The sequence below is a fragment of the Oncorhynchus nerka genome, linkage group LG24 (genome assembly GCF_034236695.1).
Source record: "Oncorhynchus nerka isolate Pitt River linkage group LG24, Oner_Uvic_2.0, whole genome shotgun sequence".
In the NCBI taxonomy this organism is placed as follows: domain Eukaryota; kingdom Metazoa; phylum Chordata; class Actinopteri; order Salmoniformes; family Salmonidae; genus Oncorhynchus; species Oncorhynchus nerka.
In genome coordinates this window covers 86255345-86273846 of record NC_088419.1, presented here as the reverse complement: position 1 = coordinate 86273846, position 18502 = coordinate 86255345, and the positions used below count along the sequence as shown (strand labels likewise).

The 18502-nt window shown below is 41.6% G+C and overlaps 2 protein-coding genes across 3 annotated transcripts in view; both read left to right on the top strand.

The window, feature by feature from the left end:
* Positions 1-8495, top strand: part of pde4dip (phosphodiesterase 4D interacting protein) — an 89751-nt gene extending 81256 nt beyond the window's left edge. For both annotated transcript variants that reach the window (XM_065009242.1, XM_065009241.1), the window contains exons 31-33: positions 4817-4863; positions 5419-5503; positions 6820-8495. In XM_065009242.1, coding sequence (XP_064865314.1) covers positions 4817-4863; positions 5419-5503; positions 6820-7001 — 314 coding nt within the window. In that variant the 3' untranslated portion in view covers positions 7002-8495. The remainder of the gene's footprint in view (positions 1-4816; positions 4864-5418; positions 5504-6819) is intronic.
* Positions 8496-8833: 338 nt separating this feature from the next.
* Positions 8834-18502, top strand: part of mast2 (microtubule associated serine/threonine kinase 2) — a 345729-nt gene continuing 336060 nt past the window's right edge. The window contains 1 exon segment of the mRNA XM_065009240.1: positions 8834-9769. Within this exon segment, the coding sequence (XP_064865312.1) occupies positions 9695-9769 (75 nt within the window). The 5' untranslated portion in view covers positions 8834-9694.

The window sequence follows — 18502 nt, the reverse complement described above, 5'->3', positions numbered from 1 at the left end:
CTGTCTGTTTCTCTGTTTCTCTCTGTCTGTTTCTCTGTTTCTGTCTGTTTCTCTCTGTCTATGTCTCTCTTTGTCTATGTCTCTATATGTTTCTCTCTGTCTGTCTCTGTCTGTTTGTTTCCCTCACTGTTTCTCTGTCTGTTTCTGTCTGTCTGTTTCCCTCACTGTTTCTCTGTCTGTTTCTGTCTGTCTGTTTCCCTCTGTCTGTTTCCGTCTGTCTGTTTCTCTGTCTGTTTCTCTGTCTGTTTCCCTCTGTCTGTTTCCCTCTGTCTGTTTCTCTCTGTCTATGTCTCTCTTTGTCTATGTCTCTATATGTTTCTCTCTGTCTGTCTCTGTCTGTTTGTTTCCCTCACTGTTTCTCTGTCTGTTTCTGTCTGTCTGTTTCTCTCTGTCTATGTTTCTCTGTCTGTTTCTCTGTCTGTTTCTCTGTCTGTTTCTCTGTCTGTTTCTCTCTCTCTGTTTCTCTCTGTCTGTCTGTTTCTCTGTTTTTCTCTCCGTCTATGTTTCTCTGTCTGTTTCTCTGTCTGTTTCTCTCTGTCTGTTTCCCTCTGTCTGTTTCCCTCTGTCTGTTTCCATCTGTCTGTTTCCATCTGTCTGTTTCTGTCTGTCTGTTTCTCTGTTTCTGTCTGTCTTTTCTCTGTCTGTTTCTCTCTGTCTGTTTCTCTGTTTCTGTCTGTTTCTCTGTTTCTCTCTGTCTATGTCTCTCTTTGTCTATGTCTCTATATGTTTCTCTCTGTCTGTCTCTGTCTGTTTGTTTCCCTCTGTCTGTTTCTGTCTGTCTGTTTCTCTCTGTCTATGTTTCTCTGTCTGTTTCCCTCTGTCTGTTTCTCTCTGTTTCTCTCTGTCTGTTTCCCTCTGTCTGTTTCCCTCTGTCTGTTTCCATCTGTCTGTTTCCCTCTGTCTGTTTCCCTCTGTCTGTTTCTCTCTGTCTGTTTCTCTGTCTGTTTCTCTCTGTCTGTTTCTCTGTTTCTCTCTGTCTATGTTTCTCTGTCTGTTTCTGTCTGTTTCCCTCTCTCTGTTTCTCTCTGTCTGTTTCTCTCTGTCTGTTTCTCTGTCTGTTTCTCTCTGTCTGTTTCTCTGTTTCTCTCTGTCTATGTCTCTCTTTGTCTATGTCTCTATATGTTTCTCTCTGTCTGTCTCTGTCTGTTTGTTTCCCTCACTGTTTCTCTGTCTGTTTCCCTCTGTCTGTTTCCTCTCTCTGTTTCCCTCTGTCTGTTTCTCTCTCTGTTTCCCTCTGTCTGTTTCTCTCTGTCTGTTTCCCTCTGTCTGTTTCCATCTGTCTGTTTCTGTCTGTCTGTTTCTCTGTTTCTCTCTGTCTGTTTCTCTGTTTCTGTCTGTTTCTCTCTGTCTATGTCTCTCTTTGTCTATGTCTCTATATGTTTCTCTCTGTCTGTCTCTGTCTGTTTGTTTCCCTCACTGTTTCTCTGTCTGTTTCTGTCTGTCTGTTTCCCTCACTGTTTCTCTGTCTGTTTCTGTCTGTCTGTTTCCCTCTGTCTGTTTCCGTCTGTCTGTTTCTCTGTCTGTTTCTCTGTCTGTTTCCCTCTGTCTGTTTCCCTCTGTCTGTTTCTCTCTGTCTATGTCTCTCTTTGTCTATGTCTCTATATGTTTCTCTCTGTCTGTCTCTGTCTGTTTGTTTCCCTCACTGTTTCTCTGTCTGTTTCTGTCTGTCTGTTTCTCTCTGTCTATGTTTCTCTGTCTGTTTCTCTGTCTGTTTCTCTGTCTGTTTCCCTCTGTCTGTTTCTCTCTGTCTGTCTCTCTCTGTTTCTGTCTGTCTCTCTCTGTTTCCCTCTGTCTGTTTTTCTCTGTCTGTTTCTCTGTCTGTTTCTCTCTGTCTGTTTCTCTGTTTCTCTCTGTCTATGTCTCTCTTTGTCTGTCTCTATATGTTTCTCTCTGTCTGTCTCTGTCTGTTTGTTTCCCTCACTGTTTCTCTGTTTGTTTCTGTCTGTCTGCTTCTCTCCGTCTATGTTTCTCTGTCTGTTTCCCTCTGTCTGTTTCTCTCTGTCTGTCTCTCTCTGTTTCTCTCTGTCTATGTTTCTCTGTCTGTTTCCCTCTGTCTGTTTCCCTCTCTCTGTTTCTCTCTGTCTGTTTCCCTCTCTCTGTTTCCCTCTGTCTGTTTCTCTATGTCTGTCTCTCTCTGTTTCTCTCTGTCTATGTTTCTCTGTCTGTTTCTGTCTGTTTCCCTCTCTCTGTTTCTCTCTGTCTGTTTCCCTCTCTCTGTTTCTCTCTGTCTGTTTCCCTCTCTCTGTTTCTCTCTGTCTGTTTCTCTGTCTGTTTCTCTCTGTCTGTTTCCCTCTGTCTGTTTCTCTGTTTCTCTCTGTCTATGTCTCTCTTTGTCTATGTCTCTATATGTTTCTCTCTGTCTGTCTCTGTCTGTTTGTTTCCCTCACTGTTTCTCTGTCTGTTTCTGTCTGTCTGCTTCTCTCCGTCTATGTTTCTCTGTCTGTTTCCCTCTGTCTGTTTCTCTCTGTCTGTCTCTCTCTGTCTATGTTTCTCTGTCTGTTTCTGTCTGTTTCCCTCTCTCTGTTTCCCTCTCTCTGTTTCTCTCTGTCTATGTTTCTCTGTCTGTTTCCCTCTGTCTGTTTCTCTCTGTCTGTCTCTCTCTGTTTCTCTGTCTGTTTCTGTCTGTTTCCCTCTGTCTGTTTCCCTCTCTCTGTTTCTCTCTGTCTATGTTTCTCTGTCTGTTTCTCTGTCTGTCTCTCTCTGTTTCCCTCTGTCTGTTTCCCTCTGTCTATGTTTCTCTGTCTGTTTCCCTCTGTCTGTTTCTCTCTGTCTATGTTTCTCTGTCTGTTTCTTTGTCTGTTTCTCTCTGTCTGTTTCTCTCTGTCTGTCTCTCTGTTTCTCTCTGTCTATGTTTCTCTGTCTGTTTCTGTCTGTTTCCCTCTGTCTGTTTCTCTGTTTCTCTCTGTCTGTCTCTCTTTGTCTATGTCTCTATGTTTCTCTCTGTCTGTCTGTTTCCCTCACTGTTTCTCTGTCTGTTTCTCTGTTTCTCTCTGTCTGTTTCTCTCTGTCTATGTCTCTTTGTCTATGTCTCTATATGTTTCTCTCTGTCTGTTTCTCTCTGTCTTTGTTTCTCTCTGTCTGTTTCTCTCTGTCTGTGTTTATTTGTTTCTCTCTGTCTGTTTCTCTCTGTCTGTGTTTATTTGTTTCTCTCTGTCTGTCTCTCTGTTTCTCTCTGTCTGTCTGTTTCTCTGTGTTTCTCTCCGTCTATGTTTCTCTGTCTGTTTCTGTCTGTTTCCCTCTGTCTGTTTCTCTCTGTCTGTTTCTCTGTCTGTTTCTCTCTCTCTGTTTCTCTCTGTCTGTTTCTCTGTTTTTCTCTCCGTCTGTTTCTCTGTCTGTTTCTCTCTGTCTATGTCTCTCTTTGTCTATGTCTCTATATGTTTCTCTCTGTCTGTCTCTGTCTGTTTGTTTCCCTCACTGTTTTTCTGTCTGTTTCTCTCTGTCTATGTTTCTCTGTCTGTTTCTCTGTCTGTTTCCCTCTGTCTGTTTCTCTCTGTCTGTCTCTCTCTGTTTCTCTCTGTATGTCTCTCTCTGTTTCTCTCTGTCTGTTTCCCTCTGTCTGTTTCCATCTGTCTGTTTCCCTCTGTCTGTTTCTCTGTCTGTTTCTCTGTCTGTTTCTCTCTGTCTGTTTCTCTGTTTCTCTCTGTCTATGTCTCTCTTTGTCTATGTCTCTATATGTTTCTCTCTGTCTGTCTCTGTCTGTTTGTTTCCCTCACTGTTTCTCTGTTTGTTTCTGTCTGTCTGCTTCTCTCCGTCTATGTTTCTCTGTCTCTTTCCCTCTGTCTGTTTCTCTCTGTCTGTCTCTCTCTGTTTCTCTCTGTCTATGTTTCTCTGTCTGTTTCCCTCTCTCTGTTTCTCTCTGTCTGTTTCCCTCTGTCTGTTTCCCTCTCTCTGTTTCCCTCTGTCTGTTTCTCTGTCTGTTTCTCTGTCTGTTTCTCTCTGTCTGTTTCTCTGTTTCTCTCTGTCTATGTCTCTCTTTGTCTATGTCTCTATATGTTTCTCTCTGTCTGTCTCTGTCTGTTTGTTTCCCTCACTGTTTCTCTGTCTGTTTCTGTCTGTCTGCTTCTCTCCGTCTATGTTTCTCTGTCTGTTTCCCTCTGTCTGTTTCTCTCTGTCTGTCTCTCTCTGTTTCTCTCTGTCTATGTTTCTCTGTCTGTTTCTGTCTGTTTCCCTCTGTCTGTTTCTCTCTGTCTGTTTCTCTCTGTCTGTCTCTCTCTGTTTCTCTGTCTGTTTCTGTCTGTTTCCCTCTCTCTGTTTCTCTCTGTCTATGTTTCTCTGTCTGTTTCCCTCTGTCTGTTTCTCTCTGTCTGTCTCTCTCTGTTTCCCTCTGTCTGTTTCTCTGTCTGTTTCCCTCTGTCTGTTTCCCTCTGTATGTTTCCCTCTGTCTGTTTCTCTCTGTCTATGTTTCTCGGTCTGTTTCTTTGTCTGTTTCTCTCTGTCTGTTTCTCTCTGTCTGTCTCTCTGTTTCTCTCTGTCTATGTTTCTCTGTCTGTTTCTCTCTGTTTCCCTCTGTCTGTTTCTCTGTTTCTCTCTGTCTGTCTCTCTTTGTCTATGTCTCTATGTTTCTCTCTGTCTGTCTGTTTCCCTCACTGTTTCTCTGTCTGTTTCTCTGTTTCTCGCTGTCTGTTTCTCTCTGTCTATGTCTCTTTGTCTATGTCTCTATATGTTTCTCTCTGTCTCTCTATCTCTCTGTGTGTGTGTGTGTGTGTCCCTCAGCACCGATTGTGTGAGGGCCTTGGGAAATAATTACTTTTGTGTTTGTGTGTTGAAGTGATAGTCACAGATTAATCACAACAGTTTTGTTTCTGATTGTTTACAGTGTCAAGAACAAAGGATGTCTTGAAGAAGGCACGGACAAATTTAGAGGTGAGCTCACCCTTTTTGCAGGATCTGACTTATTGATTTCTTCCCACACCCTCTAGAACCAACCACCCTCTAGAACCCACCACCCTCTAGAACTCTCCACCCTCTAGAACCCACCACCCTCTAGAACTCTCCACCCTTTAGAACTCTCCACCCTTTAGAACTCTCCACCCTCTAGAACTCTCCACCCTCTAGAACTCTCCACCCTCTAGAACTCTCCACCCTCTAGAACTCTCCACCCTCTAGAACTCTCCACCCTCTAGAACTCTCCACCCTCTAGAACCCACCACCCTCTAGAACTCTCCACCCTCTAGAACTCTCCACCCTCTAGAACTCTCCACCCTCTAGAACTCTCCACCCTCTAGAACTCTCCACCCTCTAGAACTCTCCACCCTCTAGAACTCTCCACCCTCTTAATACTCTTAATCTACTTAAGAAAAACCCCTGTTAGCTATTCCGTCTCCTTTACCCCTTCCTCTCTCACATGCACTCTCTATATTTGTCTCTCTATCTACCTCTATTTCGCTCCATCTCTCGCTCTTCCTTGAGTTATTCCAGGAGAACGAGCAGCGAATGTCCTCCCTTGGCCTCACTTCTTTCCCCTCCTCCTCTTCCTCTTCCTCCCATCCCTGGGTTGGTAAAGGTATGACTCCCTGGCATGCTGTGCCTGTCAGTGTGCCTGTATCAGCATCCAGTAATCCACCCTGCCTATCTTTAAAGGCCCAAATGCAGCTGTTTTTATCTCAACATCAAATTGTTTCTGAATAACAATGATGTACCTTACTATAATTGTTTTCCATTTAAATGGTCAACAACAAAATGTCTTTCTCAATCATTACTTTTGCTACCTGTCTGGGAGTGGTCTGAATAAGAGGCCTAATTGGAGGGGTCTATTGGGAGGGATATGTAACCTGAAAATGACCTGTTATTGGCAGCGAGGTTTGGAACTGTCTTTGTTATTTGTATATAAACTTATACAGCCTGGTGATGTCACCAGGCGAGCCAAAACTCCACTCATTTAAAAACTGCAGATTAGAAAGTCCTGTGTGAAATAACACGCATCTGATTTTTGCACACTTTTACAGTGTTCACTTCATCAGCTGTTGTACAATTTAGAAAACACAGGAAAACTGAATTTTGACGGCACTGGGCCTTTAACCAGCTTCCTTCATAGAGTAGGAGGCCTACTGGCATTAAACAGCAGTGCACGATCCCCTCTTTGACGCAATCACTTGGTTAAACATGTTTATTTTGTAATACCACTGTACATATAACATTTTCTATCACCTACTTATTGGGATCATACTTGTTGTAGGCCTACCATCAGCAGATTTTAGTGACCCTACTTGTGTGTGTGTGTGTGTGTGTGTGTGTGTGTGTGTGTGTGTGTGTGTGTGTGTGTGTGTTAAATTGACTCTGTTTAGGTTAGAGTGGAAATAAATAAGCATGTGAAGACAATTTGAGGTAATCATTGATGGAGTATTTTCATTGTCTTATGTCAGAACGCAATGAATCCACATGACATAAGTCATGACATTACATAGTAACATGAAATATATACTATATATACAGCACCAATCAAATGTTTGGACACACTTACTCATTCAAGGGTTTTTCTTTATTTTTACTATTTTCTACATTTCAGAATAGTAGTGAAGACATCAAAACTATGAAATAACACATGGAATCATGTAGTAACCAATAAAGTGTTAAACAAATCAAGATGTATTTTTATATTTAAGATTCTTCAAATTAGCCACCCTTTGCCTTGATGACAGCTTTGCACACTCTTATAAAATATATTTTGATTTGTTTAGAACTTTTTTACAATGTAGAAAATAGTCCAAATAAAGATAAACCCTTGAATGAGTAGGTGTGTCCAAACTGTTGACTGGTACTGTACATTTCCTGTAAGAATGCTGACCCGTCCATCCTCTTTTGCCTCTTCCTTCCTCCCAGGTGAAAACCCAAGAGGTTTCTGTGAGCTCACCCAGTCTGCTGGTTGGGGTATCGTGAAACCCCACATCCAAGCTACATCACCCAGGACCCCTACGGTCCTGTGGCCTAATACCCAGGGTCTGACGTACCTCGTTCCCTACAGGCAGCTTCTTTGTGATGCACCAGCTCCAAGTTCCTCCTAATACTGGGAGACAGGACACTTCCTGTTGAAACATGGGACATAATCTCAGGTTTGTGGTTAAATAGGGAGAACACTTTAGTTGAGGGGAGACTGTCTGATAGTCAGTAGGGGTTCAGCCAGGTGCTCTCTGTGATGCTGTTGTATGCCAAGCAGAACAGTGGTTAATGAATGTTGACGACTGTCTTATGTCAGGTGTTATGTATAGCTTATGTAGGTGTTACGAAGGTACCTCAACTGAAGTGTTTCCCCTATTTTACCTGAGACATATATTATGTTTTGAGCTCTATATGAAACCTCTTCAAGGATCCTATGACAATCAACCTTGAACAAGCCAGGAATAGAGGCTTTTAAAAAGCCAAACAAGACTAAAGTGCTTCCTTTTCGCGTCTAACAAGACAAGTTTGTAAGTGTGTGTATGTGTAAAGTAGTTGCATGTTGTTTGAGGGAAAAAAAAGCCATATTTATAGATGTTAGATACCTTGTTTCGTACGATACTTCTTCTGCCATTCAAATGGTCTGTTACTGATGTCACAAGATGTAAAAACTATTCAGATTTTAAAGATCCTATGGATGGGTTGACCCTAGAACTGTCTTCCTGCTGAACTGCTAGAACCTGTAACCATACTAAAGATGTAAACACTATTCAGATTTGAAAGATCCTATGGATGGGTTGACCCTAGAACTGTCTTCCTGCTGAACTGCTAGAACCTGTAACCATACTAAAGATGTAAACACTATTCAGATTTGAAAGATCCTATGGATGGGTTGACCCTAGAACTGTCTTCCTGCTGAACTGCTAGAACCTGTAACCATACTAAAGATGTAAAGATTGTTCCCAGCTTTAAATCTAGTCTCTCGACCTGAGTCCTTAAAGCAGGCGGCATACTGCAGCCAGCTGCAATACATTCAACTATGACCTGCTGATGTATTCCAATGACCTATTTAAGAAAGTGACAGGAGCATTTGGTGCTTTGTCCAAAATAAGTTGTAACTGTTACATTTTTGATTTGAACAGAATTGCCTCAGAGGTTACTGGACCACACAATGTTTTTTAATCCACATTTGTAAAGTTGTTTTAATGTGGGCTAACATTTAAACCCTTCTAAGACAAAAAAAAAATGTCAATATTATTTTGATTCGATTTTTTTTTTCTTTTCTGTTGTGGTAACCATAGATGTTATTTTCTATTAACAAAATCTGTGACAATCATCAGCAGGATATGTGAAAACTTGGTTTCTTACACTGAGATATGCAAAGCTGTATAAGATAGTACATCTTACTGTATGTACATAATGGCAGGGGCGTACATTAAAACAGCTTTTTTTTGTGTCAGGAAGAGGGGGTCTGGTGTCAAGGTCAGGGGCTTCATTTATTTTTTATGCATGTGTTATATATCAAATCCAGTTTTATTTGTTGAATTCTATGAAATGCTTACTTTACAAGCCCTTGTTGTTTTAGGGAGAAGCTTTTCAATAAAACGGGACTCAAATATTAATTATGTTTGTTCTTGGAAGATTTCTATATGTTGAAAACATATCTCTACGTTTTTTTTTTACACACACAATCATTTGAAGTGCTCAAATTAGAACATTTACCCATTTCAACCAGGAGATGGCAGCAGACACCAGCTCCTTCGCTCATCTACACGGGTCTCATGCCATGCGCTGCATGTTTATATCCAGTGCGTGCACCTTGTCTAGTTTACATATGGAAAGCTGATTACAGGTCAGATTTTAATTACTTTCGAATGTATTGAATTTTGGCAACTTGAAGACATGCTGAACCTAGATCAGTGGTATAGGAGCAGGAGGCACTGCAGTTGAAACGTGAGAGGAGATTCAGGAAGCGAATCGTGACTGCACAGTCTGCACACAGTCACAGATCACCAAATCAGCAGCTCACACCGGCGACGATGGAAGAAGACTGACAATTTGAAAGAGAGGGCGAGGACAACCGATCGAGAGACATTCGTGAATAATAATACAATTTACTTTCAATTAAAAGTTGGATGGAAGAAACTTCGAACATTTCTGCTACGTCACCTTGTCAAGAAAAAATGCAAAGTGTTACAATGACAAGGTGTCTTTTGCAGGTAACGTTAGCTAGCTACGAAGCTGGCTTAGCTCGAGTCTAGCTAACCATCCATTCAGGTCTGTCTGATAGCGAAGTCACCGGGGTGCGTGGAGTTTGGAAACATTTAATATCGTTTTTGGTGTACTGGTAATTGTACGAGCTCGCCTTTCATTTTTGTTCGCTCGATACCCTTGCTAGTTAGGTTTTCTCAGCTAGCTAGCTAGCCTGTAAGCTACATAAAGGTGGCGCGTAAAATGCGGTAGCCAGGAAAAAGACAACCACGTTAACTAGAGAGCTAGCTAGCTTGTAACTACAGCAACCAAGCGACTGACAACCTGTCAACATAGTTGTGACATTACTTCAGTTGCCGAGGATCATTTAGTCTGTTTGTGCCAACAAGTTAATTTGAACGGGGATTTATTTCTACGGTCGGATTTGACACCAGTTGGACTTGCTGAACACATCACAGCAACAGCAGGAGATATGAACTTGAAGTTTCCAAAGGAAATGCGAGGAAGACGTCAATACAGTTAGCTGGCTAGCCTAGCATAAATTAGCTAAGCAGAGTCAGATATCTGTGAAACACATTTCTTTTTGTCAATTTTTTTTCCACGTGAGAAAATGAAGAGAACCGAAAATAAAAACACAAAACTAATTCCGGACCAGCACGGAAGCGGGACAGCGGCGAAAGATGTGGTGAGTTGTCATGACATGAGTGTTCTTCAGTAGCCTAGACCTGCTAGCTACAATACAAAGTAAGCCTAGCTAAAAGACATGTTTGGGTCCCACGAATGTAACCCAGCTAGGTCTCTACCTTTTATAGATGCAGAAATCAAGAACTGTGATTTTACTGGGTATTACTTAGTCAGTGGTTATTGATTGTACTGAATACACGTCAAACTGATTGATTGACATGCTATTTTCTGATTTGTTTTCGCAATTCCTATTCATTGGTTGCTGATTGGTCCTTGCACGAATCTCTTATGAATTATATGTAATACTGTATACTTCCTCATCTGTCCAACCTGCATCAAGTCAGGTCACCTGCTGCACTGCATGACCTCACTCATCCTACTTTCAAACTATCTAAACACTGACTTAATCTGAGACATTTCAGAATAGAGTGAAAGAGAGTGCACACACACAGCACAGGGTGGATAAGAAGGGCAGAGGTCAATGAGCACTTGATTTGGGATTATGTTGTTGAGGCATGTTTTAGTCCCACTGAGGGAGCAGGTGGTGTCATTTCGTCTGCTCTGCTAGTTCACTGCCCCAGGGAGCAGCACCATACCATAACCACTAATCAGATCAGGGCCACTATTCATAAAGCCTCTCATCTGTTTTGCATTTTCAGATCATAATGAATAGACTGGGTAATTAGATCAGTACTCCTAAAATGCTTTCCCAAGCACTCCCATTATTCATGTCAGTACTGTATGTGCGCTCTCTGCAAGATGTTATGACTAGAGGAGGAGGGGAGCTAACATGCCAGTTGTTTTTGGGAGAATTATCTGGTAGGGAGCACCACAGTGTTTGGCCTTTCTGGTAAATGGGATAGGATTTGAATTTCAAATATTACGGCTAGAACATCGTTGGCGCTCAGAAAAATAATAATGCACAAGGTCAGGATCAGCATTCCCAATGTTGATTTCAGTGCTGCTCAACAACAACTGACTCAATATTTGATGTCTCACTCATATTTCATAATCAATAAACCCTCATATAAAATTGGCCCTCTGGAACATAAAGACCTGCAGTAGTTTATTGCTGTTGAAGTATGTTCTCGTAACTAGAAAGTTAGCATTGATTGAGTGATAGGTGGTGTAATATATTGCTCCACCCACTCTCTGGTGATATTGCTGTCATAAAAGGGATCTTGATGTCATAAAAGGTCATCTGCTCTGATGCTCCACTTTTCTTTTCACAAATGGTTTTGCTTTTAGCAGCATTTTGGAGAGTGAAGCTTTGCACTGTGTCCTCATTTATAAGCACCTATGAGAAAAATCTGGAGTATTTTTCTAACCAGATTAGTGTGTTGGGAGGCAGTTTGATCTCAACTGGGGGAATTGCTTTATGATATTGTGGAATGCTAGACAGAAATGTTTATGTGCTCATTGCTGGCAGTTTTATGTAGTTTTGGTTGGAAGCAAATGGGTGTGCTGTTCACACAGTAGTATACACATTCAGTGCACACAGGAACCTTTCCCTCTTTCCCTCTGCAGTCAGTCTTTGACACTTTGATGTCCAGAACTGTGGGTTATAATGATGTCACTGTCAGGTGACACTTCTAAGGTGGTCTGAGGTCTCTGGCCCTGACACAGTTGGCAGACACACATCCTCTTCAAACAAAGGATTAACTAAATCCAACCTTACCTTGGGATTTGTGTGACTGTATTACCACCCTTGTCCTTCTTCCTAGTTACTGTTTAATGAAGGGCTGCGGTTTATTGTCTCCATATTGTGCAGTGGGTTCAGTGTTCTGCTGTTGAACTCCTTTGGTCCAGCCCAGGTTTACTGGCCTTATTGACATGGTATATTTAAGCAGTAAAAAACACAGCACGGCCCAGTAAAACAACTGTATCACAGTAGCACTTCACTGTGATCCAGATTATCTATTGCACCAGTGTTACAAGACAGCATTGCTTACTCCTACTGTGGTGTTTGATCTTGTGTTTTCAAATTGACACAATGTGCCATGAATGGGCCTCATTTTCTCTGGTTGATCTGGGCCTCTGGTTGATCTGGGCCTCTGGTTGATCTGGGCCTCGGGTTGATCTGGGGCTGGGTCTCAAGGAGTGTGTGTTGGAACAGTAGTAGAGCAGTAACTTTTGGACACCTGAACTAGGGTAATGTCTTCGGGTAATTAACAACCGTAAATGACTCCTGCTTCAGTGTGTCAGTTAGAACAGAAACAGAGGCTGTTTTTTTTTTTGCAAAGCGAATTAGCCCATATTGAGAAACGACTGAAATCTGCAGGGATTATGAATGCTGCACTTTGCGGTGTTGTACATTTGTTTTTTTTTATATGGTGAAAGGAGGGGAGATACGCCAAGGGGCGTTTTCACACAGGCTCTTCAGTGTTCTAAATGTCTCAATGCCCTGAGAACATATAGCATAGCCTTAGAAGACAGAGTCTCATGATAAGCAGGTCAGAGCTGCGGAAGCAAAATAACTTTAGTTGTCTCTTCATTGCATTGGTCTGTGTTCCTTGTTGAAATAAAGGTTTGATAATTGTGTACATGGCTGTAAACAAACACAATCCTGTATTGAGTATGTCTGAATGCATAGGTGGTGGACCGGGCTTTATATACTGTGTCCTTACATTTTTATTTATTTAACAAGGCAAGTCAGTTAAGAACAAATTCTTATTTACAATGACGGCCTAACGTGGACGATGCTGGGCCAATTGTGCGCTGCCCTATGGGACACCCAATCACGGCCGGTTGTGATACAGCCTGGAATCCAACCAGCGCCTGTAGTGATTCCTCTAGCACTGAGATACAGTGCCTTAGATCGCTGTGCCACTCGGGAGCCCTTTGACTATATAAACTAGTGACCCGCAGTGTTTGTCATTATACCCTGATGAAGACAGCTTGTCTGTTAAAGTTGGTTATTCAATTATTTCATCTGAGCTCCTAGAGTGTGCAGCTCTCCTTTTTCAAATATATACATGCAACAATTTCAATGATTTCACTGAGTTACAGTTCATATACGCCCAACCACTGGGGAGCCAGTCCCAGCCAATCGGAATGAGTTTTTCCCCACAAATGGGATTTATTGCAGACAAAAATGTTTCATCAGCTTTCCGAGTGGCTGGCCTCAGACAATCCCACGGGTGAAGAAGCCGGATGTGGAGGTCCTGGGCTGGTATTGTTGTGATGCCGGTTGGACGTATTGCCAAATGATCTAAAAAGACATTGGAGGCGGCTTATGGTAGAGAAATTAACATTAAATTCTCTGGCAACAGCTCTGTTGGACATTCCCGCAGTCAGCATGCCAATTGCATGCTCCCTCAACTTGAGATGTCTGTGGCATTGTGTTGTGTGACAAAACTGCACATTTTAGTGGTCTTTTATTGTCCCCCGCACAAGGTGCACCTGTGTAATGATCATGCTGTTCAATCAGCTTTTTATATGCCACACCTGTCAGGTGGATGGATTATCTTGGCATTGGAGATATTCTCACTAACAGGGATGTAAACAAATGTGTGCTAAACATTTAAGAGAAATAAGCCTTTTGTGCATATGGAAAGTTTCAGGGATCTTTTATTTCAGATCATGAAATCAACATCTTACAGGTTGCATTTATATTTTTGTTAATTGTAGATCCATGTCCATTTTCTCTGTGAAATGGTATTAGACTACCTTCAAGAGCTAAGACAGGATTCCGTTGGCCCCAACACACAGCCAGGACAGATGGCTGGGATGTACACTGGCAGCAAACAATGTTATATAAACCTTTAAAAAAAAATCCAAATCGGATTTTCATAGTTATGTAGCTTTAAAAACATTGTTCAATCAACATTACCTCAGAATTAATTTGACGACTCGTTCAGCAAAGAGGCTTTGGGATTGGTTAGATAATATGAAGCTACAGGGAGTTTAGCCGAGCACTGTGGATGTTTTCATACAGAACAAATCAGTCTCTATCTGATTGTAGTAATCTATGCTGTAATGGGCCATGCATGCCCCTTATTCACCGACTGAAGGGTTCATGTGTGTTCACATTTCCACATTTCATGCTGCTGACAGTTGAGTTATTGTACACATAGGATCGAGATGACTAAGAAGACCTTGTAGGTAGTAGAGGTCGACCGATTATGGTTTTTCAACGCCGATACCGATTTAATCGGCCGATTTGTAAATTTATTTATTTGTAATAATGACAATTACAACAATACTGAATGAACACTGATTTTAACTTAATATAATACATCAATAAACATAAGAACATGAGAACATATGAAAGCTGGTGGTTCCTTTTTAACATGATTCTTCAATATTCCCAGGTAAGATAATGTTGTAGGAATTATAGGACTATTATAGGAATTAGGACTATTTCCCTCTATACCATTTGTATTTCATTAACCTTTGACTATTGGATGTTCTTATAGGCACTTTAGTATTGCCAGTGTAACAGTATAGCTTCTGTCCCGCTCCTCCCTGGGCTCGAACCAGGAACACAATGACAACAGCCACCCTCGAAGCAGCCACCCTCGAAGCAGCATTACCCATGCAGAGCAAGGGGAACAACTACTTCAAGTCTCAGAGCGAGTGACGTTTGAAACGCTATTAGCGCACACCCCGCTAACTAGCTACCCATTTCACATCGGTTACACCAGCCATTAGGCTGATAGGCTTGAAGTCATAAACAGCGCTGTGCTTGCGAAGAGCTGCTGGCAAAACACACAAAAGTGCTGTTTGAATGAATGCTTACGAGCCTGCTGCTGCCTACCATCGCTCAGTCAGACTGCTCTATCAAATCATAGACTTAATTATAATGACACACAGAAATACGAGCCTTTGGTGATTAATATGGTCGAATCCGGAAACTATAATTTCGAAAACAAAATGTTTATTATTTCAGTGAAATACGCAACCGTTCTGTATTTTATCTAACGGGTGGCATCCCTAAATCTAAATATTCTTGTTACATTGCACAACTTTCAATGTTATGTCATAATTATGTAAAATTTTGGCAAATTAGTTCGCAATGAGCCAGGCTGCCAAAACTGTTGCATATACCCTGACTCTGCGTGCAATGAACGCAAGAGAAATGATGCAATTTCACCTAGTTAAAATTGCCTGCTAACCTGGATTTCTTTTAGCTAAATATGCAGGTTTAAAAATATATACTTCTGTGTATTGATTTTAAGAAAGGCATTGGTGTTTATGGTTCGTTGCAGTCGTCCAATGATTGTGCTTTTTTTGCAAATGCGCTTTTGTTAAATCATCCCCCAGCGTTGCATCGATTCTATGCAACGCAGGACACGCTAGACACAAAATAGCCTCCAATACCCTACTCAACAAATTGGATGCAGTCTATCACAGTGCAATCCGTTTTGTCACCAAAGCCCCATATACTACCCACCATTGCGACCTGTACGCTCTCGTTGGCTGGCCCTCGCTTCATACTCGTCGCCAAACCCACTGGCTCCATGTCATCTACAAGACCCTGCTAGGTAAAGTCCCCCCTTATCTCAGCTCGCTGGTCACCATAGCATCTCCCACCTGTAGCACACGCTCCAGCAGGTATATCTCTCTAGTCACCCCAAAAACCAATTATTTCTTTGGCCGCCTCTCCTTCCAGTTCTCTGCTGCCAATGACTGGAACGAACTACAAAAATCTCTGAAACTGGAAACACTTATCTCCCTCACTAGCTTTAAGCACCAACTGTCAGAGCAGCTCACAGATTACTGCACCTGTACATAGCCCACCTATAATTTAGCCCAAACAACTACCTCTTTCCCAACTGTATTTAATTAATTAATTAATTTTGCTCCTTTGCACCCCATTATTTTTATTTCTACTTTGCTCACATTCTTCCATTGCAAAACTACCATTCCAGTGTTTTACTTGCTATATTGTATTTACTTTGCCACCATGGCCTTTTTTGCCTTTACCTCCCTTCTCACCTCATTTGCTCACATTGTATATAGACTTGTTTATACTGTATTATTGACTGTATGTTTGTTTTACTCCGTGTGTAACTCTGTGTCGTTGTATCTGTCGAACTGCTTTGCTTTATCTTGGCCAGGTCGCAATTGTAAATGAGAACTTGTTCTCAACTTGCCTACCTGGTTAAATAAAGGTGAAATAAATAAAATAAATAAAGATAAATGAGTAATATCATCAATCATGTGTAGTTATAACTGGTGATTATGATTGATTGATTGATTTTATAAGAAGTTTAATGCTAGCTAGCAACTTACCTTGGCTTCGACTGCATTCGCGTAACAGTCAGTCTCCTTGTGGAGTGCAACGAGAGGCAGGTCGTTTGAGCGTTGGACTAGTTACCTGTAAGGTAGCAAGATTGTATCCCCCGAGCTGACAAGGTGAAAATCTGTCCTTCTGCCCCTGAACAAGGCAGTTAACCCACCAGACCCACCCACCAGTTAACCCACCCGGCCGTCATTGAAAATAAGAATGTGTTCTTAACCTCTTAAGTCGACCCTCTACTTTTTTGAACATTCTGTTAAAAATCGCGCAACATTTCAGCGCCCTGCTACTCATGCCAGGAATATAGTATATGCATTTGCTTAGTCTGTGTGGATAGAAAACACTCAGACGTTTAAAAAACTGGTTAAATCACTGCTGTGGCTTTACCAGAACGGCATTTACATCGAAAAGCACAGGAAAAACTGATCACTGAAAATATGAAAATATATCCATGCGCTACTTGAACCCATTGATAAAGGTGAACCACAATTAATTGACTGAGGTTGCAGTACCTACAGCTTCCACACGGTGTCTAGAGTCTTGTCATTTCCCTTCGAGTTTTTTCTTGGTCAAACACATGCAGGACACCGTATCTCCTCCGGTCTAGGACCGGATATTTTCGTTGAGTTTCTAGCCGGACATTTTTCCAGACGGACAGCTAATGATCTTTACATCGCCTCCTGATGAATTTTATCGCTTATTAACGTTTACTAATACCTAAAGTTGCATTACAAACGTATTTCGAAGTGTTTTGTGAAAGTTTATCGTCGACTTTTTGAATTTAAAAAAATGACGTTACGTTTTGAAACAATTTTTTTTTCGTTTATCACACAGTCTACATATAACGATATCTAGGCTTTATATGGACCGATTTAATCGAAATAAAGACCCAAATAGTGTTTATGGGACATCTAGGAGTGCCAACAAAGAAGATGGTGAAAGGTAATGAATGTTTTCTATTTTATTGTGCGGTTTGTGTAACGCCGAAATGCTAATTATTTTGTTTACGTCCCCTGTGGGTCTTTTGGGGTGTTGCATGCTATCAGATAATAGCTTCTCATGCTTTCGCCGAAAAGCATTTTAAAAATCTGACTTGTTGCCTGGATTCACAACGAGTGTAGCTTTAATTCGATACCCTGCATGTGTATTTTAATGAACTTTTGAGTTTTAACTAATACTATTAGCATTTAGCGTAGCGCATTTGCATTTCCAGAGCTCTAGTTGGGACGCAAGCGTCCCGAGTAGAAGCAACAGGTTAACTAACCTACCTGGTTAAATAAAGGTATATATAAAAAAATAATTAAAAAATCGGCAAAATCGGCTCCCAAAAATACAGATTTCTGATTGTCATGAACCTTGAAATCGGCCCTAATTAATCGGCCATTCCGATTAATCGGTCGACCTCTAGTAGCTTGCCCTTATTAAATAGAATGGCCATACTTCACATGGAGTGGAAACTTTTTACAGATAAATCTTTTAAATTATTCCAGATTTTGAGTTGAGTTGGATACAGGTGAAGAAGAAAACAGTGAAATGTTTTTCTCAAAGTGCTTTGCTCCAACTCAGCAGCACAGTACCAATAGTGGCTTGTTATTGCTCCATACCGTTGAGTTTGCAACTGTTGTTAAAAACAAGTTCAAGTCAATGACCTTTTAATGTTTTGTTTTGAATGTTGCAATACATCCGTTGATGTTGTCTATTCTCTTCCTTTTATGGTTTAACACAATTGATCCTTTTCAATTTGATCACAGCTCTAGCTATTTTAACCAAGGGGCATCAACTGTTAGGTCCTCAGTGCCAACATATTCTATGATTGTATTTTGCTAGTCCTATGCTATGTTTCATGGCCTATATCTGCCTTTTGTTTTTGCAGTGAGTGGGTAACACTCCCTCCTGTACTTTAGAGCCATCTTCCCTTCCTCAGGTCTCTGTTACTCAGGTATAGGTCAGGGCATCATGATGTCTCTGACTGACTGACTGTAGCCTGAGGCTCCTCCCCGCTCTGCTCTCCTGGTCATTAGAGATCTCTTAGGTTATCCATTAACCAACAGCAGCAGCTTCTCTCTTTTCTCTCTGACGCTGCTCTAGCAGACCAAGGCCAGATATGACATAGGCTCTACCAGGCCTGTTTAACTGGTAGCCCCCCCCCCGCCCTCCTCCATAAGTCATGGAAGAGTGACTGACTGACTGCCACTGAGGAGCTATTGCTCTGGAATAGCCATGGCGGGCCCCCAGCTGCAGGTCCCAGTGCTGCCAGGCTGCCCAGGCAAACTGACTGGGGGTGATTCATCCAGAACCAGTGGTTAATGTCCCCATAAAGGGGTCCTGGGAGTGAGATGAGAGAGGGTGCAGCTGCAAGGGGCGAAGAAGAATTATTATTACTACCTCATTATGCAGAATTATGAGTTAGATGGCTGCCATCTGTCACAGAAGACAGGCAAGTGTTGGCAAGGAGAGGCTGGCATCCAATTTCATCATACAGGGATCAGT